This window comes from Panthera pardus, unplaced genomic scaffold (genome assembly GCF_024362965.1).
Source record: "Panthera pardus isolate Hobbes unplaced genomic scaffold, ASM2436296v1 HiC_scaffold_2, whole genome shotgun sequence".
In the NCBI taxonomy this organism is placed as follows: Eukaryota; Metazoa; Chordata; class Mammalia; order Carnivora; family Felidae; genus Panthera; species Panthera pardus.
In genome coordinates, this window is record NW_026526765.1 from 129,942,003 (window position 1) to 129,967,910 (window position 25,908).

The 25,908-nt window shown below is 40.9% G+C and overlaps 1 protein-coding gene across 5 annotated transcripts in view; it reads left to right on the top strand.

Moving 5' to 3' along the window:
• ACSL6 (acyl-CoA synthetase long chain family member 6) overlaps positions 1 to 21,430 on the top strand; it is a 57,513-nt gene extending 36,083 nt beyond the window's left edge. For all 5 annotated transcript variants that reach the window (XM_019422074.2, XM_019422076.2, XM_019422078.2 and 2 more), the window contains 7 exons: positions 1,231 to 1,303; positions 4,046 to 4,134; positions 4,860 to 4,976; positions 7,957 to 8,100; positions 10,125 to 10,226; positions 11,146 to 11,217; positions 20,962 to 21,430. In XM_019422074.2, the coding sequence (XP_019277619.1) occupies positions 1,231 to 1,303; positions 4,046 to 4,134; positions 4,860 to 4,976; positions 7,957 to 8,100; positions 10,125 to 10,226; positions 11,146 to 11,217; positions 20,962 to 21,099 (735 nt within the window). In that variant the 3' untranslated portion in view covers positions 21,100 to 21,430. The remainder of the gene's footprint in view (positions 1 to 1,230; positions 1,304 to 4,045; positions 4,135 to 4,859; positions 4,977 to 7,956; positions 8,101 to 10,124; positions 10,227 to 11,145; positions 11,218 to 20,961) is intronic.
• The last annotated feature ends 4,478 nt before the right edge of the window (positions 21,431 to 25,908 follow it).

Below are 25,908 nucleotides of genomic sequence, written 5' to 3' on the forward strand. Positions count from 1 at the left end.
GATCCTGGGGGCAAAATTTTAGTGGGACAAAAGCTCCCTCCTCTGAGGATGAAAAAGGCTCAGTGAAAGCCAGGATGATCTTGTGATATTCTGCAAAGTCCAGTTGTATCTACTCTAGGAAAGGGAGTCAGATAAACTACATGTGGATCATCATTGTGCTGGAGAACCCATACCACACCTGCAATAGCATCTCTGAGTTCTCAATCCTGCAAAATATCTCCCAACCCAGAAAAAGAGCACTAGAGAGGGGGATCAAAGTTCACTGATTTTTTTTATTTGATTCAGTAGGTTTTGTCATCTCTAAAATATTCATTTTTTTATCTGTTCAACTAATATTTTCTTAAGGTTTATTTATTTTGAGAGATTGAGAGAGCGTGTGTGCGTGCAGATGCTCTGGAGGGGAATATCTAACAGAGTTCAAGTAAAACTTATAGTAGGTTTTAAAATATTTGTCTTTGGGGTGCCTAGGTGGCTCAGTCAGTTAAGTGTCCAGCTCTTGATTTCAGCTCAGGTCATGATCTCTTAGTGGTTGATGAGTTTGAGACCCACGTCTGGCTCTGCACTGACAGTGTGGAGCCTGCTTGGGATTCTCTCTCCCCTCCTTGCTCTGCCCCTCCCCTCCTCACTTTGTATCTCTCTCTCTGTCTTCTTCCAGACATATGCTGACAACTGAATTATGTTACACAGAAAATAGAAAATAATAAACCCACGGGCTCCTGGGTGGCTCAGTCGGTTAAGTGTCTGACTTCAGCTCAGGTCATGGTCTCATGGTTGTGGGTTCGAGCCCTGCATCAGGCTGTGCACTGATGGTGCAGAGCCTGCTTGGGATTCTCTCTCTCTTTTCCTGTCTCTGCCCCTCCCTTGCTGGTGCTCTCTGTCTCTCTCAAAATAACTAAATGAACTTAAAAAAAAAATTGCCTTTAATACATATCATCCAAATGAAAAATAGAGTCAGTAGTTGAAAATAGGTCAGAAATCTTTAACCCAAACCACATAACCTTATCTACTAAGTGTCTGTGGTACAAATCACCCTTCTTCCAAACCAAGTGGTCACACCTGTTGTTTGTGTTCTGTTTCACCTGGAGAAACCTACCTCCAAAGCACCTCCCTCCCTCTGTCACCAGCATGGAGCAGCTAGATGCTCAGTGGGAAGTTAGCTGGCTGAAAAGGGAAGGCCATCAGCTGTAGGAGCATGTATACTTACAGTGTGGTTTTGTTTTCCATTTGAAGGTTTATGAAGGCTATGGCCAAACTGAGTGCACGGCTGGATGTACCTTCACCACACCTGGGGACTGGACCTCAGGTAAGATGGCCTGTAGGTATGGGAGGGACTCATGGGGCACTGCTGAGTTAAAAACAGCAAGATCTCAAAAAGTGACAGAAAAAGAAGAAACAAACTGATGGTGATTATGTCTGGGTTGTGGCATTATGGATGTTGTTCTTTTTGTAACATGTTTTAGTATTCTCCAAGTATGTTTTGTATTTTCCTATTTCTTTTATAGAGAACTAGAAGTCATTTTAAAAAAGTAGTACATGACAGAATACAGTTCCAGGTAGAAAAATGCTTTCAATATCAGTCAGTATCAGTATATTGGATTTTGCAGGTTCTAAATACCACACAGCTCGGTTGTGGTTGTTTTATCACAATTTTTTAATGTTTATTTATTATTTTTGAGAGCAAGAGAGACAGAGTGTGAGCAGGGGAGGGGCTGAGAGGGAGAGAGGGAGAGAGAGAGAGAGAGAGAGAGAGAGAGAGAGAATCTGAAACAGGCTCCAGGCTCTGAGCTGTCAGCACAGAGCCTGACGTGGGGCTCATACTCACAGACTGCGAAATCATTACCTGAGCTAAAGTTGGATGCTTAACCAACTGAGCCACCCAGGCGCCCCTGGTTGTGGTTGTTTTAGAATGAAGTAAGTAGGCTATGAATTGGATATTATTTAGGAAAGAAAGGCAGGTTCATAGTGAATAGAGCACTATTTCTTTTTTTTTTAATGCTTATTTTACTTTTGAGAGAGAGAGAAAGAGACAGAGACAGAGTGTGAGCGGACAAGGGGCAGAGAGAGGGAGACACAGAATCTAAAGCAGGCTGCAGGCTCTGAGCTGTCAGCACAGAGCCAAACGCGAGGTTCAAACTCATGAACTGTGAGATCATGACCTGAGCTGAAGTTGGATGCTTTACCTACTGAGCCATCCAGGTGCCCCAAAAGCACTATTTCTTAAAGGGCCATTTCTGAGGCTCTTTGGGAACTGGGGTGTCCTATGATGTTAATGTCTGGAAGAAAACAGCAACTTCAGGAAGGAGCAGCCCCTTTCCACGCCCTCATTCTGAAGAGATTCACTTTTCAAGGCAAGGAGGAAGGAGTAGGTAGCCCATGTATTGCCCATCACCAAATTTAAACCAAACACTGGAAGAATCTGAAAAGCACAGAACAAAAGAATCCTTGAGGATACCAACTTTCTCTGGGAACCTGGAGCCACTCTTCATCCTTAAGTTTGCCCAACTACAAACCAGAAAACTTAGGGTGATGCACATGGAAAAGAAATATGCACAGTAATGTAATGCTATTTTCAGAACACCTTGAGGCAGTCAGCAGAAACATGATAGGTGGATTCCAAATTGAAATCATATCTGGCCACATCACGGACAGAAGCATTTTTGTCCACGTTTTATCTCTTCACACTCTAGTTGAATAAAGCCCGTCTTATGTATAAATTCTTTGGTCTCTCTATTGCTGGAAAATTTACTATAAGTACTGTTTTCTGAGATCCTGGAACAGTAGCTCTTTTCTTATTGTTGCCATCATATTTCCTGATCACTCACACATCCCCTTCTTTCTGAACACTCTCTTCCCTCTTAATGTCATCTTACACATTTTCCTATGTAAGATTTTTGAGGTTTTTGCCTTTTTAAATCATATTTACTACAAAAACTTGCAAAGCTATTGAGTATGAGAGGATAGATATCTTTGCACAGTATTGTAAAAGTTGGCAGCCTGTCATTTAAAAGAGAAACCAGAGTGTCAGCCTCATTTTTCATCTACATGGCTCACTTTTCTTTCAGGACCTTGGCCAGCACCTGCTTAAAAATCCTCTACCTTGCCAGTGACTTGTGTTAACAACCACAGTTACTAGAAAATGACTTAGATGTAATTTTGTGGTTGGAGTATATATGACCAACAACATTTGAAGTCGTATCTTTCAGGGATGAGTTACCTCATCCTTGTCTCCCATTCCTTTGTTACTCAAAGTTTTATGTGTGGACCAGAAGGATCAGCATCGCGTTGGTGTCATAAGGGACATAGATACTTAGGCCTCATCAGAATCTGCATTTTAACAAGATTTCTAGATGATTACTATGCACATTAATCAATAGTCTGGTGACTGGAGGAAAAGTGATGATAACTATATATTATCCGAAAACCAAGGGTCTCACAATGGGGAAAAATGTTGAATATGGGCACTATTGTAAAAGGTCCTGATAGTGGTGTGGTTGGTGTGGGTATGAACCCCCTACAGACCCTATTCAGGTTGGTGCTGGGCCAGGTGTGCCTGTCTAGCTTTTTAAGACTCAGATGTAAAACAGACCTAACGGAGGTTGGCCTGTCCTTTCTCCAGACCTTTTTTTTTTTTTTTTTTTATCATCAGTGCTTGCCTGTGACAAATGCTCATCTAAAGGTATATTGCTTTTCTGGATTGTGTGGGTGGCTCAGTCGGTTAAGCATCCAACTTCAGCTCAGGTCATGATCTCGCAAATCACGAGTTGGAGCCCCACGTCAGGCTCTGTACTGATAGCTCGGAGCCTGGAGCCTGCTTCAGATTCTGTGTTTCCCTCTATCTCTCTGCCCCTCCCCCACTCATAGTCTGTGTCCCCCTCTCTCTCTTAAAAATAAATAAAACATGCAAAATTAAATAAATAAAGATATATTGCTTTCCTTCCATAATTCCCCACTTTGACCACTGGAGGGGTTCTACATGGCATGGAGCATCTTCAGTGCTGAAATGGATCTGAACACTGACAAATGCCATATTGCTTTGGTGTTGTAGGGCATGTAGGGGCACCTCTGCCCTGCAATCATATCAAGCTCGTCGATGTCGAGGAACTGAACTATTGGACCTACAAAGGAGAGGGAGAGGTAAACTTAGGAATTTAGCTGTGCATGTCTGTGGATGCCACATAGAGTGAGTGAAAGGGAATTATTTTTCTTTCACCTTACATGTAAAGTCACTTTAAATTACTGATTTATTTGACTCTGTTTAACTCAGCATTTCCTCTCCTATTTATGAAGCAACCAACCCCCAAGGTTGGGACTGGGCTGGTCTAAATCAAGACTTGAAATTCCCAAACTTTTTTTTTTAATTCATTTTTTTTTTCCTAACTGACTTGGCCTGTTACTATGTTTCTGTCCCAGCAGAAACAGTACCGCTTGCAGCTAGGCCAGAAGGGGTAGGTACTGCTGGCCTGTCCTTGTTTACCGTATGGGAGTAGTTGAGAAAGCTGACTGCCTAGTCATGAAGAAGAGGGCTCAAGCATGTCTGGGGAATTAGCCAGTCATCAATACCTGAGGAGACCCCATCCAGTGTCACAAAGCAGCATATGCTAAAGGGAGGGAGGGAAGGAGGCCTGGGATGGCCAGGACAGGGAGAAGAGATGGCAAGGACAGAAGATGGTGTTTAAGAGAAGCGGGAGACAGGTGGCAATCTGCTGGTAGCTGCTCCTGTCCTCTCTCTCTGCCACTGCATTCTCCGCAGTGCATTTCCTGAGGAATAGGATAACTTATTCTATGTGTGTCTCACACCAGCCTCCCTTCAGGACCCCTCATGCTGTGGGCTGACAGAAACCTGGTGTTTGTCCCCACAGATATGTGTGAGAGGACCAAATGTGTTCAAAGGTTACTTGAAAGATCCAGACAGGACAAAAGAGGCCCTGGACAGTGACGGCTGGCTTCATACTGGGGACATTGGGAAATGGCTGCCGGTGCGTATGTTTGCAACCATGGTTCCTCATACATGCTGGTGGTGCGAGGGTGTGTAATCTGATTCACTTTGGAGGCAAAAGTCTTCTCCTTACCTGCCCTGACAATTAGCCATTCAGGAACTGAATTAGCCATTCGGGGATTGGGAGGTTCTTCCTTACCTTGCCCCCAAAAGCTTTCTTGTCCATCCTCCTGATAAAGGGGATAGAGATCTTTATGGGAGGGTAGAGCTGGAGTTTAAGATCCACTCCCTACCTTATCTCTTTCTCTGATACAGATCAGACAGTGCTGTGGAATCCAGTGGGTGGAGTGCAAGACACAGGGAGTTCATAGCCCTGGGAGGTCTGAGAAAGGCAGGGCCCAGGAGCCCACAGATGCTGGCCCCTAGCCAAGAGGTTGCACCGTGCAGTGAGAAAAGCTTGGAACTGGGTGGGAGGGTATCGGAGTTCCTTTGGCTCCGTCAGCAGTTGCTCTGAGGCCTTTTCCCGAAGTCTCATCCCTCTCTGGGGCCACAGACTTTTTTGTGGAGTAAAAGAGTAAGGCTACATGACATTCTTTGGCTGTGATGCAGCCAGACCCAGTTGTTGGGCCTCATTCTGGCATTTGTAAAGTGGGGATAATGACACTGCTTACCTCTACGGTTGTTGTGAGGAACAAATGAGTTACACCTGCAGAGCAGTCAATACAATGCCTGGCGCACGGGACATATTTAGATAAAAACTGTGACCAGGAAAAGGCTCTGTCACTGGAACCAAGAGCCTCTCCCCTGATGCAGCCCACCCCACAAATCTCCCCTGTGTCTTTGGGAAGTTGCTAAGGTTTAGGGTGGCCGTTCAGAAACGAGTTTGTTGGGCACATGAATGATGCTGAGCCCTGCAGTGGTCCTCTGGGCTGGTGAGCCGATTTGCCCCTGCTTGAATTGAGAAACCCTCATTCCTGTAGCAGACATGGAAGTATACCGTATATGTACCCTGGGCCAGGGACACTGCTCAGAGGAAAGATGCATCTTTAGACAGTTCACAGGCCAATATGATGGGCATAAGCTGAGGGCCATGGTCACCTGGGGAGAGGCAGAGGAGGACAAGCACCTGCTGGAGTCTTCGGATGTGAGTCATGTTCTGAGGAGACAGGAGAGAGTGAGGGCGGTCAGAGCAGAAGTAAGAGTGCATGCTGAGTAGAGAGACACTGGAGGTGTGAGGTAGGTGATTCTAACTGAGGCCCCCCAGTTGTGGAGGAGGGGGCCCAGAGAGGCAGCAGGGTCCTGCAGGCTGGCTAAGGGGGGATTGTCCTATCAGCTCAGGAGGCTTGGGCCCAGGGCCCCTCACTTACAAAGGTAACTTCCAAGCCTCTGCCCTTCGTTTCATCTTATTTTTCTGAAAGAAGGAGGACCCTCAAGTATGGAAACTGCTTGAAGCTCCACAGAACCTTGGATCTGCTCCTGACTCCCTATAATTTGGATGCAACCACCCACCTTGCAGGGTGTTATAAGAAGCAAGTAAACTAATTCATGTGGAGACCTAGTGTTGTGATTCCACTAAGAGCCTAAGACAGCAGGCAGGCGGTGTGGAGGAGTCCATTTTTTAAAAATTATTATTGTTTTGAAATAGTATTAGATAGATTAAAGAAAAGAGATAAACTTCTGATGCAGAAAGACTTAATTCCAATCCTGGTTTCCCTACTTTCAAGCTGTGTGACTTTGGAGGAATTAACTCACCTCTCTCATCCTCACTTTCATCATCTGTAAAATGGAGGTGATTAAAACCAGCTGAGGGGATGCCAGGAGGGCCAAAGAAACCAGTATAGGGAAAGTGCCTAAGGTCCAGCCTGGGTTTTGAACGACACAGAATCGGTTGGTTTTTTCTTTTCTGGAGAGATTGCTCTGCTTTGGCTAATCAAACAGATAGAGGGGAGGGACAGAGTGTATGCAGAAGCCCCACCAGAAAGTGGTTTTGATGGGAGAAGGAGGGGGTGTGAGAGGGATTTATGATTGAGGACAATGAGCCTGACTGTTAGAAGTCCCAGGAGAGGCAAATAGCAAGGCCATCTCCCAAGTTTGGGGCATGGGGGCTGGGACAGGCATGAGGAAGACAGAGATGGGCTTCCTTAGTGGCCTGTTTGTAACGTGCAGGGCAAATGGTCTGGTTTCTGAAGTGTTCTGAGTGTTAGGTTCTGGGCCTGCAATTCAGTGAAGAAGTTTGGCTGGAAGGTTAGGCAGAAGTGGGAATGGCCAATGAATGAAGAAACAAATGGGGGTTATTTCAAGTAACATTGTCAGTGGAGGTAAGGAGGGTTGAGCCAAGGAAAGAGACCCACCTCTTCACCTGAGAAACTCAAAGAGGTTGAATGGAGTCAGTGAGGTGAGGGGAAGAGGGGTTCTAGAAGCCAGGGGCACAAGCACTCACTGACCAAGGGGTGGCCTGCCTGCTGCAGAGGCCCTGGAATGGTGAGGACTCCTGATGCATCTTGTCTGTCAGGTAGGAGCCTCTACCAGGCTGTGCTGTATGCTGGGCGAGGGAGAGGCCACTCTTTGGGAGTAGAGGCAGTAACTGGGCAGAGAAGCCTAGGCTTTGTTTGAAGGAGTGAATTTGAAGATGGTGGTGAGAAAAGGGACAGTTGGAGCAAGGGCCTGGGTGAGAGGGGAGCCAGGATGGACAGGTAGATGGGCCTCCTGAGGATGGGAACACCTGTTGTTGGGCATGAGGGTGGCAGGCATGGGAACAGAGAGTTGGGGGAGGGAGGTAAGTGCTGAGGGTGGGCACTCAGGGTCCAGCAGATCTTGAAAAGCATCAACCTGTGGCGCACGGTGGCCCTCTCCAGCCACACAGGGGACATGTAAGAGCAGAGACCTCAGATGAAGGAGCAGATCCAGGTGGGGTTTGCAGGGTGGGATGGGACAGGGGTGAAGGGCTATGGCACCATTGAGTCAGGGGTTTAGGCTCAAGAATGCTATCTTTTCACAAAGCTGTTTGTCCAACTCCACAGGCAGGAACTCTTAAAATTATTGATCGGAAAAAGCACATATTTAAACTTGCTCAGGGCGAATATATTGCACCCGAGAAGATTGAGAACATCTACATCCGGAGTGAGCCTGTGGCACAAATCTTTGTTCACGGGAACAGCTTAAAGGTGAGTCTCCTGTGCTTCAGCCCTTCCGCGTGTACTGGGCCTGCTGAAAAATCTAGAGTTATTTGGGAATAATTTCATAAATATTTGGTACTTGATTACAGTGGTAAACATTAATTTCCAGTCAGACACTGATATTCTCCTACGTATTAGATCATGAGAGAAATTTAAAAAAAAAAATAATAAATGTTTATTCATTTTTGAGAGAGAGAGCATGAGCTGGAGAGAGGCAGAGAAAGGTGAGATCATGACCTGAGCTGAAGTCGAGATCATGACCTGAGCTGAAGTCGTATGCTGAACTGACTGAGCCACACAGGTGCCCCATAATTGCTTTTTTAAGATGTTTATTTATTTATTTTGAGAGTGAGAGATCAGGGGAAGGGCAAAGAGGGAAAGTGAAATCCAAGCAGGCTTTTCGCTGTCAGTGCAGAGCCCAACATGGGGCTCCATCCCATGAACCACAAGATCATGACCTGAGCCGAAATCAACAGTTGGTTGATTAACCAACTGAGACACCCAAGTGCCCTGAGAGAAAATTGCTTTTATTTATATTTTTTTAAATTTTTTTTTAACCTTTATTTATTTTTGAGACAGAGAGAGACAGAGCATGAATGGGGGAGGGGCAGAGAGAGAGGGAGACACAGAATCGGAAGCAGGCTCCAGGCTCTGAGCCATCAGCCCAGAGCCCGACGCGGGGCTCGAACTCACGGACCGCGAGATCGTGACCTGAGCTGAAGTCGGACGCTTAACCGACTGAGCCACCCAGGCGCCCCGAAAATTGCTTTTAAATGAGAAATCTAACTTGCTTATAGTTTGATAAATTGCAATTAGGTAAATAAGTTGCTTGAAATAGTAGTAATGAACATTCCCATTACTTTTAACTTAGGCTCCACCTACTTCCAAGAGGGATTTTGAGGTAAGATGCCAAAGCAGGATTCAGGGTTTCTGCTGTTTAGATTTTGAAATATGCAAACGAACTTTACAGACAAATGGGCACAGTATTGCAAATAATGGTAGTGATGATAACATAGTTTAATATATTGGTTCAGTATATTAAACTATTATGTTAACATAGTTTGGGATTAAATTATTTGCAGAGGATTTATATTTATTCTCCTTTCAGCATCATTTACACTTGAAGTCAGCAAGATCACTGTGAACATATTCTGTGCTATCATTGCATTTATATAAACAAATATTATTAAATTATTTTTTAAGACAATGCCCTTAAAAATTAAAATGGAATTCTTCATGATTGGGGACCATATCAATAAAACATTTTCAAACTGGTGAGAAACCCTGAGAAATACATGTGTTTTGGTTCATAGAATTTTCTTGAATGGCATCCTAAAGGTGTTCTCATTTAAGATGAGCATGAAATGATCTCATGGTTCGTGAATTCAAGCTTTGCATTAGTCTCTGTGCTGACAGCATGGAGCCCCCTTGAGATTCTCTCTCTCCTTTCTCTCTGCCTCTCCACCGTTCTCTCTCTCTCTTTCTCTCTCCCTCTCAAAAAAAAAGAAAAAAGATTGGCGTGAGAATCAGATACATGTAGGTCTAACTTTACTAATTCTTAATCACATTAAGCTTATCCTTTATTAACTTTTTAAAAAAATTTAAATGGGGCACCTGGGTGGCTCAGTCGGTTGGGCATCAGACTTCAATTCAGGTCATGAAGTCACAGTTAGTGAGTTCAAGACCCGCATCAGGCTCTCTGGTGTCAGCTCAGAGCCAGCTTTGACTCCTCTCTCTCCCCTGTCTCTCTCTGTCCCTCTCCCCCCAGCTCTCTCTCTCTCTCTAAATAAACATTAAAAAGAAAAAACTTTTAGAAAGTTAAGGAAATATATCAGAAAATAGTCAAGAATGTGTGTTGTTTTGATGGAAATGTATCATAACATAAGGATGTATTTATTTTTAGAAAAGGGTGGAATCTGAGAATACCAAGAGATTATTTTTAATGCTGGACCACAAATAACCACTTTGAAAACATTTGTAATGACTGTGTTTTCCTTTGGTTGGGATTGCAGGCCTATTTGGTGGGCATTGTTGTGCCTGACCCTGAAGTCATGCCTTCTTGGGCTCAGAAGAGAGGAATTGAAGGGTCATATGCAGAGCTCTGTGCAAATAAGGTCTGTACCTTGGCTGCTGGACCTCTTATGATACTGTATAACGGGAGGACAGAAACACAGGAAAGCAGTGGATTTTGAACATGTAGGGAAATTTCTGACTTTATAAATGGTAGAAATCCTAAACTAGAGGTTCGTCTTTTCATTATTGTTGTTGAAAGAATGCAGATTTCTTCTTAGAGAGCTGGATAAGCTGTTGAATTTTAGAGCTGGGAGACATCCCAGGAGGCTTGTCCCACCCTGACATTTTGCAGCTTGCAGGAGAGTCCAGAGAGAGAGGGGGTTTACCAGAGGCCACACAGTTGATAGAGCTGCTTAACAGCAGTATCCGGTGTGACTGTAGGCCTTCTAACTCATTGGCCTTGATCTCTCCAAACGTGAGGTGGCTTTTGTGTGCACTGGGGTTAGTCAGTCATGGAATTGAAAAAGTTAACTCAGTTCTTCCTGCTTAGAGCTTTACCACTCACACCTTCCCGAAGCCTCTTGGGCACAGGTAGGGTCCTAGAGAAGAGATCCCTGTGCTCTGAGATCTCTGTGCTCTGGCTCAGCATCATCTCCTCCAGGCTCATGGCCCATTTTTCAGCAGTATCCATTGATCCTAGTGCTCCCACTGGGTCCTGGGCTCTTCTGGCGGTGACAGGATCCCTGGGACTCAGTAGTCTGAACAAAGAGCCACCTTAAAAAATGGATGGTCCCCTAGTCTGTTCATGGCCACTCCTCTGGCTATGCCTGGCACTTACTTGCCTGATGAGAGGTGGTGACTGTGTGTGGTCTGGAGCATCAGCCCCAGTGAGGGGGTTGGGGATTGGGGTGGGTGTTGGCACAACCATCAGCTTCATTTTGCTCAAAACTCGTTGTTTCCTGTACCTCCATTTTGAAATGTGTTTTTGCCTTGTAATTTTTCCTATATGGTTCAATTCAGGAGCTGAAAAAAGCCATTTTGGAAGATATGGTGAGGTTAGGAAAAGAGAGTGGACTCCATTCGTTCGAACAGGTAACTACTACCTTCCCCATACCTTGTTATAGCCCTTTGTGCAGTGACAAAGATTAAACTAGCCCATGGTGACCCTGACCTAGATTCTCCACCCTCCATGCTGCAGCCCATGGGCAGGCTATGTACCGACAGACCCCTGAAGGCCTGTTCCACGCCAACTCTGTGGCAGCCTCTATCCTGAGCTAAAATAGGTCATATGAGACTGCACTTGCTGTCCTCCTGATCACAGGCATTGGTAAAGCTGAAATATTACCCTCACTGTCACTAGCCGAGTATGTGCACACATGGTTGGCCTGTCTCCACGCTGCCTGCAATACTTAAGACCCAAGTTCTTATTTTTATTTTTATGGAGACTGTCTTCTTGCCTGTGGCAGGCAAACTTAGTTGTTAGGACATTGGAAAGATCATGTTTCTTGGGCCCATGATCTGTCAGCCCAGCGTGTCTACCACAAAGGGGAGGAAACATAGAATATGCTGGGAGATGAGACAACAAGCAATACTCTAAGGCTCTGTCTTTGCAGGTTTGGGGTTCTTACTGTAACTGAGTTCCTAAACAATGCAAGCTTGGTCCTACTTACCTACACCATTTATACATCCTCTCTAGTCAAAAAATCTAAAGAGAAAAATTTGTCAAGTAGAGAAATATTAATATTCTGAATTTTAAAAAAATTTCCAGGATGTCTTTAACATAATCATTTTTAGTAAAATTATATTTCTCCAATAGGGTTCCCAAATACAGTGTTAGGGATCTGGATGGGTTGTGAGAATTTGGAGTTTTGTATGTTCATTTTAATGAAAACCTGAAAACATTTTTAAGTCAGTTTCCAATAAAAACTCTAATGGCAAGTATTTGCAATCAAAAACCATTTCTGCAGAATCAGACTTTAATTTCTTAAGTTTCAAACTGATGAAATCTAAGCATAGTTTCAGAATTGTTTTCTTTTGAAATGGATCTTTATATAAATCAAGTTTGAGAAACACTCCTTACCCTCATCTGTCAGTATCTAAGGCATAAAAGGTTTGTATGAATAAATCTTTATTAAAAAAAAATTATAAAATCGGAGGCACTCAGGCAAGGTATTTCTGGCATAATTATTTCAATTTCTAAATTTGCTAGGATGGACTTCCGTGTCCTTCCGTTAAGGGGAGCTGTGTGGTTCATATGATGATGTAGAGCAGGGGCCACATATGGGTGGTCCACAACCCATTTGTTCTGGGCCTACGTGTTGGTCCGAATATGGAGCTATAAGGGCCCTGGGGACGCATTGCCTAAGGGGATTAGTTCTGGCCACTACCTTTGTGATTTCCGAGGCCAGCACGCCCCCTGCTGGGCTTGGGATGCATGACCTGCCCCAGGACTTGAGAGTCTTAACAGTTAGATTCTTATTCATGGATTGTCAACTCTTAAGATTATGCTGAAAGGGGACCTTTGGTTAGGTTTCAGATGTTAACCATTGCTCAAATTAGAACTTTACTGAGAAGAGATGTATTCTTGTCTTCCCATATTCCTTAAGCAGTTTCTGCTCTAATAATCTGCCCTCACCATGGTAACTTCAAATACAGGGAAGTCATGTGGGTATCCCAAAGGCCTGAGTTTTATTGCCAACAGTGTCACCTCTTCATTTTCTCTGTCCTCCTTCTCCTCTTTGTCTGTGTGCATCTTCCCCTCCACAACCAGTGCATAACCTCAGCTGACCACAGGAGAGCAAAAATCAGGCCTTCATGCCTGAGGAGGATGTGTGCTCCCAGTTGTGTTCCAAAGATCAGTATAAATTCTTTCAGTTAATCTACGATTCACTGTCAGCTTGTCCTTTTCCTTTTTCCTCAAAAATGAGTGATCAGTTAAGGCTTAACACTAATTTTTTTGAAAACCACACAAATAGACAACCAAGCCTAAGGCTTAAATCATTCACCAAAAGCTTTAGGAGTTCAGGCTTCCTGGGCAAGGTTGATCTGAATTAACATTTGAATTAGATTAAAAATTAATGTAATTTAATTTTCAAAAACAGTTCCTAGAATGAGACGAATTATTATTAATTTAAGGAGATCTTTGGAAGATATATTTTAATGAGTAGATAGGAAGCATTTAAAATAACTCTATCAGTAATTAAAAATGTAGGTGCCTGGGAAGTTTCTGAGCACATCTAACAATGATATAACCATTTTATTAAGATTTATATGCCTTATGAGTTTGTATAGATGATGCAAAGTGAACTTTGACACTTGATAGATAGATTTTCCAAATTCTGGTGTTTTCACTGTCATTCAAAAGATGTTATTGTATTTCCTGTCACTGAAATGAATACTTACCTAACCAATTTGACTTTAAATCAGGAAAAAAAATTGAATTGAGCATTTCCCTAATTAATTTTTTTTACTTTATCTCTTCTGTCCTAAATTATTCACTCTGTGTTTATTATCTCCAAGCAATATTATGTGTTTCATTCACTAATACCATTTAAAAGCTTAAATACCATGTTTCTTCAAAATTATGGGAAGTTTTGTGCTTTAATGAGTTGGCACAAATTGACACTTTTGAAGTATTTTATTCCAGTACAATATTTAAACGTTACAGTATTTCTAAATTTTAAAAAACCCTATAGAATCACTTTTCAGTGACAAGAGTGTAGTTTCAGAAAGGAAGCTAACATTAAGCATCTCCTTCCTTCCTTAAGAAAAATTTTGCTTATTACAAATTGGAAAATGCGTTTCATGTTGTGTTAGGCATAAAGGGAGAGCAAATCCCTTTACAAATCAACAGTTTGTTTTTATTAGAAAATATGTAATTATTTATAGAAAATGAAAATTTGTTTTATCATTTATCATTAAAATTTTTTTTAATGTTTATTTACATTTGAGAGAGAGAGACAGAGCGACAGAGCCTGAGTGGGGAGGGGCAGAGAAAGAGGGAGACATAGAATCCGAGGCAGGCTCCAAGCCCCAAGCTGTCAGCACAGAGCCCGACGTGGGGCTCGAACCCATGAACCGTGAGATCATGACCTGAGCTGAAGTTGGATACTTAACCGACTGAGCCACCCAGGTGCCCCTTACCATTGGTTTGCTTCTAAAAAATACTATACATTTGGGACCCACAGTTATGGTTAGTATTAGTTAAAAAACTGATTTGACCCATTTTTTCCCCACTTAACTGACTGGACTTTTAGTCACTCAGGCAGTCTGTGTCGGTATTTTCATGGAAGAATTAAAATAGACCCAGAGCTGCAGGTCAGACTGGAGCAGGAACTGGCAGCCTGGCAGCAAGCCCCTAATCTACTAACTAAGGGAGTTAAAGGTGAGCCAGGTGCCACATCCCTTGGCTTCCTGCAAGGCTGTATTTAGTGATACTCCCTGTCCTCAAACAGAGGGAGTATCACCAAATACTATTTTGTAGGGAGCCACACCGAACTGCAGATGCCCCCATTGGCCTCTAGGTTTGCTGGCAAATCTACCTGTTGATTCAGTCCTTCATTCTTAAGATAATGTTTTCTTTTATAGTCTATATGGCATCTAAATAGCATTAGGTAGCTCTCCCTGTGTAATTCATCTGCCCTGTACTTTATTGTTTGTAGCTTCTGCTTGTCATTGCTAGATTTTCAAAGGTGCTCACCCCAAGTCCCTGTACTGAACATGCACTCTTGTCCCAATTACACAGTGTTCTCCATGTTGGTTTTAGGAGCTAAGATGAGCTGAAACCCAGGCTCCAGGGACACAGCAGATATCATATCTTGGCATTTGCTTCTCCTTTTACCATTGTATTATTAATTTCATTTACAAAAGAAGGTGAATAGATCATTTGCACTTACCAAAAGTCTTTACATGATGTCATTTCTATCAGAAGAGAACCTAAAAAAAAAAAAAAAAGGAAATTAGCATTGTCAGTTTTCAGCTTTTCATCTTATGACAGTGAACATGAGTTACTAAGTTAAATCACAGTATCTAAGATTAAAGTATGATTTAGATTGTGTTCTTATTTTCTTCAAGTTAATTACTTTTGTTGTCAAGTGGTGATTTCCAAACTTCTGTAAGTAGCAGAGCTTAGATGGCATCTTATCTGAAAGTGAAGCTTGCACCAAATATAGATAAGTGGTAGCTCTGATGGGGTTGGGGCTTGAACCAGAGCCTTTCTCCTCCCTGCCCCCCAACCCAACCACTTCCCTTAATCCCACCTCCACCCCACCTCCACCCACCTCTGCCTCTCTCCAGCTACATCCCGCCCCCCACCCCGGCTGCACCTACCTCCACCTCTGCACCACCCCGAGCAGTGACCTCCACAGGAGCCCTACTTCTCAGTGTACTGTGTCTGAAAATGTCTCCTTTGGGACCTGTTTCCAGGGAATTTGGGGTCCTCTGGAATGGTTTCTGTTTAATAAAAACAAATTAGGGAGGGAAAGTATATCCAGAGGGTACAAAACATGGCAGACCTGTTTCTTCCCAAATCTTTGCTTCTTTGAATATCAGGAACACTGAGACAGTTTTCCAACAGATATTTTTTACAAGAGCCTTTACTAATCTTGAAGCATGTGACAAGACCCCTTTTTAGCCAACAGCCTCAGATTTCCAGCTATTTATATTGGATATGCAAGTAGAGATCCTTTCAGTATGTGAAGTCAAGTGGAGGCAGCTACCAAAAAAGCTCGCTCTAGTGTTGGCCTAACACCCCCTCCTCACCTTTCCCTACATACACAAATCCCTTCAAATGCTATTCTTTTCATAGCAAAAGTGAATCCTTCATTTGGACAAATGTCTAAAAACAAAGTGAATCTGACTTGTTAATGCTGTGCTCATTTGAAAACTTTCACATTTTTGAATTATAAGCCTGGGTTTAAAAATGCCAGAATTTGTTAGAATGTTTCTTTAAGGATTTTTTCAGACATTGGAAATATAGCCATTTTAGGATTCTTCTTTGTATATTGAGTTTTTGATCTGAATAACCAATGAACATAATGCAGAGATTTCTGAGCAAAGAGTTCTTTGCCATCTCAACATGCCCACCTCCCAGGACACAAGACTGTTAACATCAGAAGTTTTGAAAACAGTCATTGACATATTGAACATCTTGCAACTGTTTGCATCCTCTGGTTTTTTTCAATTTTTTAAATTGTGGTAAAGCACGTATGACATAAAATTTACCATCTTAACCATTTTCAAGTGCACAGTCTAGTGGTATTAGATGTATTTGTAATGTACAATCATCACCACCATCCATCTCCATAACTCTTTTCATTTTATAAAACTGAAACTCTGTATCCATTAAACAGTAACTTTTAGTCCCCCCACCCCACTCCAGCCTCTGGCAACCACCATTTTACTTTCTGTCTCTATGACTTTGACTACTCTAAGTACTTCATGTAAATGGAATCATAATATATTTATCTTTTTGTGACTGGCTTCTTTCACTTAGCATAATGTCCTCAAGGTTCATCCATGTTGTAGCATGGGTCAGAATTACCTTCCCATTTAGAGAGAACAATATTCCATTGTATGCATATAATCACATTTCGCTTATCCATTCATCTGTCAGTGGACATTTGGGTTGCTTCCATGTTTTAGCTACTGTGAACAATGCTGCTATGAACATGGATGTACAAATAATTCTTTCCAGATCTTGCTTTCAATTCTTTTGGGTATATACCCAGAAGAGGAATTGCTGGGTCATATGATAATTCTATTTTTAATTTTTTGAGGAACTGCCATATTGCTTTTCCACAGTGGCTGCACCATTTAATATTCCCATCAACAGTGCACAAGGGTTTAGATTTCTTCACATCCTCGCCAACACTTGTGTCATTTTCTGTTTTTTGGATAATAGCTATTCTAATGGGTGGGAAGTGGTTCATAAATTGATTTTTGAAATAAGTCATTTCCTGATTGTGTCCACTGATCTTATTAGCAGATTTTTTTAATGTTTTTTTTTTTTTTTTTGAGAGAGAGAGAACAGGGGAAGGGCAGAGAGAGAAGGGGACAGAAGATCTGAAGTGGGCTCTGTGTTGACAGCAGCCCCCCTATGGGGAGCTTGAACCCACGAACTGTGAGATCATGACTTCAGCCGAAGTTGGACACTTAACTGACTGAGCAACCCAGGCACCTTGATTCTATTAACACTTCTTATATGGACAGTAGCATCTGACAGAGTGCCCTCTCGTTTTTGTTCTCCTGCCTTTTGTAACCTGCACTCCAGTATCCAAAAACCACGTGGTTTTCCCAGAAGCATTTCAGACTTGAACATGAACATTTGATCTTCCCTCCCCCAAAGCATGTTTCCGTTCCTCCAGTTTCTCTGCTCAAGCAGAAACCTAGAACCATTCTTACTTTTATTATTTCTCTTTCTTTACCACTTACCCACACAAATTCTAAGTCCTGTCCTTTTCAGCCCCCAAATTCATTTCCATCTCCACAGCCAACTGTTATAGCTCAAATCACCATCAGTCTTGCCTCTTGGCTGGTCTTCCAGCTTCCATTTTTACCTCAGTTCAATCTATTCTTAGCAGAGTACTCTTTCCAAAGAGCCATTCTGTTTCTTGTTGCTTAAAAATTGTTTAAAGAATCATGTCCAAACTCCCTACTTTGGTCCTTTGTAATTTGGCCCCAGTCTACCTCTCCAGCCCCATTGCTTTCTTTTTCTTCATCTATACCATATGCTTCAGCCTACACTTACAATGCCCTGAAAGTGCTTTGGCACATGTTGCTTCTACCTAGAGCACCCTCCTCTCCTCAGGTCATATAGCAACCACTCCTCCTTCTCCTTGCTGTCTTCATCAGCCTGAAGCTGACTTATCATACAGAGTTCAACTCAGGCATCTTTTTTCTTTTTTTCTTTTTTTTTTAAGTTTATTTATTTATTTTGAGAGGGGGCATGCGAGGGGTGGGGAGGAGAGGGGAGGCAGAGAGAGAGAATCCCAAGTAGGCTCCACACTTTCAGCATAGAGCCCAATGTGGGGTGTGAACCCACAAACTGTGAGATCATGACCTGAGCTGAATCCAAGAGTTGGATGCTTAACTGACTGACTCACCCAGGTGCCCCAGGCATCTCTTTTCAATGAACCCTTCCCAAGCCTGGGTTAGGTGCTATATCAGAAATGAATTCAGCTCTAACAGAAACACATAGTGTCTTAAACACAGAGTGGTTTTTTTTTTTTTTTTGTCACATAAGATGTCTGAAGGTAGACAGTCCAAGGAAGGTACAGGTCCTCCAAGACCTAGGCTCTACTATCTTTCCACTCTTCATTCTTAGTATGTTGGCTTATCACAAGGGCACTGTTATAGCTTTGGACATTGTCCATATTCAAGGAAGGAAAAAAGAACAATGGGTGGAGAAATCTATGTCTGAACCTTATATTAGGAAAGCAAAAACTTTCCTTTATCACTAGCCAAAAATGGATCTCATGGCTATCCCCTAGCTGCAAGGATAGCTGGGAAATCAGAGAACAAGATTGCCCTGGTAGACATAGACATAGTTTTGGTTTCATTAGCATGGAAGAAGTCAAGATTGGGTATTGGCAAAGCAACTGATTCTGCCTGCAAAAGGTGACCCTCTCTGGGCTTGCCCCTGTGGTAGCAATGTCATACTGCAGCATCTGTCATTAGATTGTAAATCTATGAGGGCAGGGACTGTGTCTTGTTATTCTTTGTATCCCTGTTGCCTGACACATATCTGACACATAGGATTTGCTTGATAAATACCAAATACATAAAACAACAAATGAATGTGTATGTGTATTTAATACATAGGTTTTGAATTAATATTCTAAATGTCTGTGACAGTTGACTATTGAACAACATGAGTTTCAACTGGAGGGGTCCACTTGGATGTGGTTCTTTTTATATATATATAGGTCAGTAACTATACATGTATTTTCTCTTCCTTATGATTTTCTTTATAACATTTTCTCTAGCTTACTTTATTGTAAAAACACAGTATATAATACATACAGCATACAAAATATGTGTTAACCAACTGTTTATGTTATAGGTAAGTCTTCTAGTCAATACTAGGTTATTAGTAGTTAAGTTTTGGGGAGTCAAAAGTTATATCTGAAATTTCAGTTGTGCAGGTGGTCAGCTTTCCTAACCCTGTTTTGTTGTTCAAGGGTCAATTGTACATACCAATGGAGTAGTTGGACTTGGTGCACTTCTTACTGGTGCTACCTGGGCTTCTCTGCCAGAGGATTCTGAGAAAATACTTATTTCAGTTTCAAAATTGCATTTTAGACTTTGAATAACATGCAGGACAGAATGGCATGAATGTTTAGCAAATGGTATCTGTAGTCATATTGTGTCTCTGTGCCTCAGGTTCATGACAGTTTTATTTTTTCAAAAATGTAATAAAACTTGTTATTAAGAGGTCTATTACAACAATCCATAACCCTGTTTGCTATTTAATGATATGGGCCTATTATCTCAACAAAAACCATTTAATTTAGACAATTGTCAGTCCAGACACGATTTCCAGTATCACTCAAGGATTCAGTTCAAGCCCGTATGATAAAATTGTCATGAAACTGTCAGAGACCCTTTCAGATAGAGCCCCACGTGGGAGGAGTTGGCCCAGGCCCTCCTACATTAGTTCATCTGTCTCTGGTCAATTCATCACTGCAAAGGGACTTTGCATGAGGGGGCCTAGGATCTGCCTCACAGAAATAGGAAGTGCGAATGCTAAACCTGACCCGTACATTCCTCCTTCCGGTAGATATAAAATTCCATGGTGAGACTTTTTTTTTTTTAACAGACTCATCATATACCCTCAAACTTTATATTCCTGCTGTGAATTGCAATACCATCCATGTACCCATTCAAGTCAGAAACCCAGGGGTCACTGAGGCTGCCTCCCTCTTTACTACCTCTTATCCATGGAATGGGTCTTAGAACTGCTTACTTGTCTCTGTCTCTGCCCTGAATCTAAGTGTAGGTGCTTATCTGGTCCCCCGTGGATTGGCCAGATCCCTCAGATTGGTTTCCCTGTTTCTAATCTTCATGTTCTCAAAGAACATTTTCACATTTCTCTTGGCGAGATCTTTCTAAAATGTGTATTTAGCCATGCCACTGCCCTGTATGAAAACCTTAAGTGCCTTCTTACAGACTCCAGCCTAAAGTTTGAGCTCCTCTGTAAACTGTTGCATTAACCACTTCAGCTTCATCTCTTACCCCTTTACCTCCTACTTCATGTATCTACACCAAAAAACCACTTGGATTTCCATTCGCATGTTCTGTCTTTTCTCATTCCCACAGCTTTGTTCTTGGGGTTGTCTCTGCCTAGAATGCCCTCCATTACCCACCTCTCCTCCTTTGCTGGTTAACTCTTACTCATCTTTTAACACTCATCTAATTTGGGAAGGCTTCCCTGGCTGCTCCTCCTTTTCCCCTACCATCACTGCCTTAGGCGCCTGTCACTGTGCATACCACGCTGTCTGATAATTGCCCGGTGTGTCTGCTCTGCTGAATGCTAGTGTGCACCTGCTGAGGGCAGGGGCACTCATGACTCTTCTTTGTATCCTCAGTGCCTGGCACAGAATAAGCACCCAGCTCATTTCTGTTGACTGGCTAAATGAAGGAGTAGGAAGGGAGAAAAGGTGGCTTGCAGACATGTTAAATAGGCTGAAATGTTACTGACCTAACTTTGACTTTTAAAAAGAGCATAGTGTTTTTATATCAATATATCTATTCTTGTATGCCTGTTACTTTTATCATGTGTACTATAAATGCTATGTTATATTCCTGATAAAGACATATTCTGCATTTGGTTTTTAGGTTAAAGCCATTCACATCCACTCTGACATGTTCTCAGTTCAGAATGGCTTGCTGACACCAACATTAAAGGCTAAGAGACCTGAGCTGAGAGAGTACTTCAAAAAACAAATAGAAGAGCTTTACTCAATCTCCATGTGAAGTTCAAGGAAAGTTCTTCTCAGTATAATGGACTGTGTAGCAATATTATAGTTTCTCTTGAAAGTAATGAATCAGAATGATGCAGCTGAAAATGAATAAGCACGTGATCTTATGACCATGCCTTTTCCTGTCCCAAAAGGTCTTTAACAATATTTTCTCTATCATCACTGAGTACACTTTATTTTTATTAAAATGATATTGTAACAAGCTGCTAAAAATATCACAAATGGCAATGTAAAAATCAAGACTTTTCTCAAGGACTGTGTACCACTAAAAGTAATATATTCTCAATGTTCACAGAACTCTTATTAAACATAAAGGAAAAACATAACTGATATACTGTACTTCATTATTTGTGGAATAGTAACCTGATATAGCAAATATCTAAGCAATGTGGACTACCTCATTAGTAACTGATTGTCAAAATCACAGTTAAATCAGACTTAAAAAATTAAAATTAGGTGTACAGAATCATGCTAAAACAAGATATAATGCACATTCTACATAAATTCAGATTCTTTATACATGACAATTCTTATTGATGTGAACAAGTTTTCCCTGTCATTTTTACTTTTATGCATGAAAAATGCGATTTCAGATATTATTGAAACATGTTATATTTATATAACATTTTACAAAGATCTTTCAACATATTTTCTCATTTATTAAGCTCATTAAAATATTCAGGAACTACTTAGAGACAAATGTACAACTACTTCAAGGATAAAATGTGTATATCCATGGACTTCTTACCACATGAATTCTAAAAGATGTCTGTTGACTCTACAATGAATGGACCTTTGGGGAAGACTTGGGCAAAGAAACCCAGAATTATTTCTCAAGATAGACCGCAATTAATGTACCTATATTCCTTGCTGGGCTCTTCAGGCCTCCCATTCATAGTATGTCCAGGCCAGTCCTGGGAAACCAAATATGGCTGTAATCCTGAACAAGGGGAGGAAGGGATGTTATTTCCAAAGAAAACAGTTTTTCAACAACTTAATTTTGAAGAACCTCTTCAAAACACCGCTATGAAAGTTTTTAAATCCATCATAGATGAATATCTCATAGGGCATAATTCCATTCAAAAAATCTTTAAATGCTTTTAAGCTTAACCATGGAAACCTCCTTTTTTGCATTATGTATTTAGATACTCCTTGCACCCGAGTACCAACGATTTCTTATAATTAAAACCCAGCATGGACAGCAGTTAGGTTCCAAGCTACAGACTGTGCTTCTGAAGAAGGAACCATCCCTAGGCAAGTGTTTTCTTCTATAGAGACAGGACTCTGAAAGCAGACATGGGGAAAGCGTTCACAATCCAGAAGTTCCTTTCCCCTGGAGCAAATCCAAGCTGTAAATAAATGCTATTGGTTAAAAAACTGCATCATCACATGGGCCTACTGGATGAATCTGTATCAGTGATTATATACACTTATATTTCAGCATTGGCAAAAGTGGATCACACCTTCATCTGATGCGTTTATCCAATTCTTTACACATTCCTTTGGCATATTTCTGTCCGCAGATCCTCTACTTACACTTACAAATCCGACTTTTAGTATATGAGTTAGTTCCATGCATATTCCTTCTTAAAGGCATTTCTGAATAAATAAATTCTAAAAATTTCCAAGGCCATATCTACATAGCATTAATTTTTTATATTTAATGTTTGACTAAAAGAGAAAATCATTATCTGAATTAGATATTCATACTCTTTTAAAATAAGGCAAGTAGCGTCACATGTTGAAGAAAATGAAGCTGATTCCCATTGTCCTTCCACTGAAAAAAATTTCAGTTGTCTCTTATTTTCAGGAGGATTTTGGACAATATAACATAAGCAAATAATGTAACACTTATTTTGGTTGTATTTTTACCTCATAGTAGTTAGATATGATTGATTATGGACAGGTAAAGATCTCTTGTTTTTCTCACTTTAAAGATCTTGTGTTTCTTCTGGCCTTCCTGATCTGTATGTAAAGCATCACATTTGGGCCAATAAATAGGTTACAGCAAATGTGCTGAGAAAAGTAAACAGTGGGCCCTAAATATACTGCAGGTACATTTATCTATTCCTCTGTTTAACTCCACTGAATTTTTGAATAAAGAAGAAATAAAACAAGATGTGTTAATGGAAAATCCCTCTTGCTTCAGATTCCCCAACTTTATTTTGGGGGGAAAATTTTTGTATTTCTCTTTAACCAATATAGGAAAAGGCTATGTACTTAAGATGTTCACATTTGTAGTGGACATCAAATCCAACAGAAGTCTAGAGGCATAACAGATGAATTATTTTTTAAAAAGTCATGTTCCTAAATGTTTGGCCTTTTATCTGTTTTTCATTCAAATGTACATTATTAATGTAATTAGGAATATAAATTAGTAATTTTCACATTTTAGAAGCCAATCCTGTGTATATTTTCAAATAGAATATACACCTTTTTTTTTTCTTTTGCCATAAAAGACATCTTTATATTTTATTATGATTCCCCCCAAGTGAGAGAGGAAACTCTGACCAGGTGTGGCATGGAGGCCTAGTTCCACATTTATTAGGGACTCACAGACTTAGAAGTTCAAGGAATAAACATACTATGTCTCCCTCATATGAGCAAGTTAACCTTTCATTCTACATTTGATTAAAACTGCAAGCATGAGGAAAATAGAACTTTCCACTGCAATTTTTATAGTCAGGTAATGTTTTAGCAACTCGAAGTTTGCACTTAATTAGGTTGTATTACCCATCAAAGAACTGATAATCTTTTATTTTTTCTGCAGTAAAGAAAATGGATTATTCTTCATTTTCCAAATGTGTAAAGCACAAAGGTGATATAGTTATTTAGGATACAAAATACTATGAGATGAATGTAAACAATGGAAAACTGTATTTTTTGCATGAAAACAGACTACTTACAAACTTGCTTAATATCTCAGGAGAAAAAAAGAATGAATAATCATATATAAAATTGATAAATTATATGTTGAGCTAAGTTGCTATATTTTTTTGCCTGTTTTTTTTTTTATTTTAAGGAAGCATAAACATGAAAAGAAAATGATCCTGATAATTTGAATTGTCTCTCAAGTATGCTGCACAGTCCTTTCTGTGATTCTACAATTAACTGCAGTTAAGAATGGGATTAGCATTCAAGTGAGGACAAAGCCCTAAATGAGAAATTCTTGAGTTAGAACAATGAATGGTTATAACCCAGAGGCAATAGATAAATACCTGGAATATAAGCAATTCTAAACCTTGTCCCAAACTGAAAAGGTCCTGATGAGGTGATGGTGGCTTTTAGACATTTCATTTGACTGATTAATTTTCCTTGTAAGTCACTGCAACAATTGCACGGGGTGGGGAAAAGGGGTATTTTTTGAAGAATTGCTTATTCTACATTAAATTTTTAAAACTTGAGGAAATTAAAATATTACCTTTTAAATATGCATACAAGTATCTTAACTGTAATTATCTTTTTAGTTGCTTTGTTATAATAGCATGCCTATCAAATATAAAATGCATTTATGAAAACTTTTGTAAAAAATAAAGATTTTTTCGTTTCTCAAAGTTGGTTATAATTACTATTTTATATATTTATATAGCATAGTCCCCTGATGTTAGTATATTAGTAATCATTGATCATAGAGCTTATGGTAAACATTATATCAAACTTTACCACTAGTCAGCATACTCTGCACTCTCCATAAGTGTCCCCAAACTCCAAAGATTTACAGTCCTCCCCCACCCCTGAGGTACTCCTTTTCTTTGTGCATTTTCTGTTACCAAGTGTGTCCTGGATTTAAATGTGTACTGAATTTAAACCATTTTTATACTTTTAAAAGAACAACTGTATTCAAACTTTCCATTGTGATGCCCCTGAAACAGTATTTCCATGTTTTTTACCCATATACAAGATAATGGTTATACTTTCTTAAGATGGTACATTCTGCCATGCCTAAAGTTATGCAGATTCTGCCTTCTCTGTATATTTGCTATTGTCTATTCCTCCATTCTAATGGCTATTAGTATAGTTCAGGCCATTCTCATCTCTTGTCTGGAATATTACTGTTCTTTCTTAATTAGTTTTCCTGTTTCTACCCCAGCTTCTTTAAATGTCACCATCCACATTTTAGTCAGTGTGATCTTTCTAAATTGAAAATCTGGTCATGCCACTCTCCTGCTTAATATTCCTTCCATGACTTCCCAGTTTCCAGGATAAAGTTCAGACTCCCTGGTTCAGCACACAAGGCGTAGCATCTCTACTCCTGCGCTTCCTCCATTGGAGCCTTGGTTCCAGTCATATCAACTACTTTATGTAGTGCCCTAAAAGCATCATGCTTTTCTGTGCCTCCATGTGGCACATATGGTCCCACTGTCATGGAATGCCATAGCCTTTAATAGCTCTGCTAACTGCCACCACGCAGCTCTTAGAACAGTTCAGTTATCCTTTTATCTGAGAAGATTCCCTCTGCCCCACTCCCACTCATGCTGTGAGTTGCTTGAGGTTATAGCCCCAGTGCAGAAGGACTAGCCCATACAGGATGCTCAAGAAATAGCCACGGAATGAAAAATCCCCTTGGCTGTTTTTCATGTGTTGCATAGCATTAAGATCACAACACCTGAAGATACATTTCCTCTGTCACTGTGGTTTTGTACAGTCTGGTCAAGTAAGCAGAAATAAACTGGTTTCCAGTTAGACCCTGAAAATTGTGGTTAGTAACACAAACAGAACTGCTCAGTGAGTCACTCCAAAAGAAAACAGAGAAGGATTGCCTCTGGGCTCCAGGGAATGCTAAACCCACAAAAGAGCTACTTAA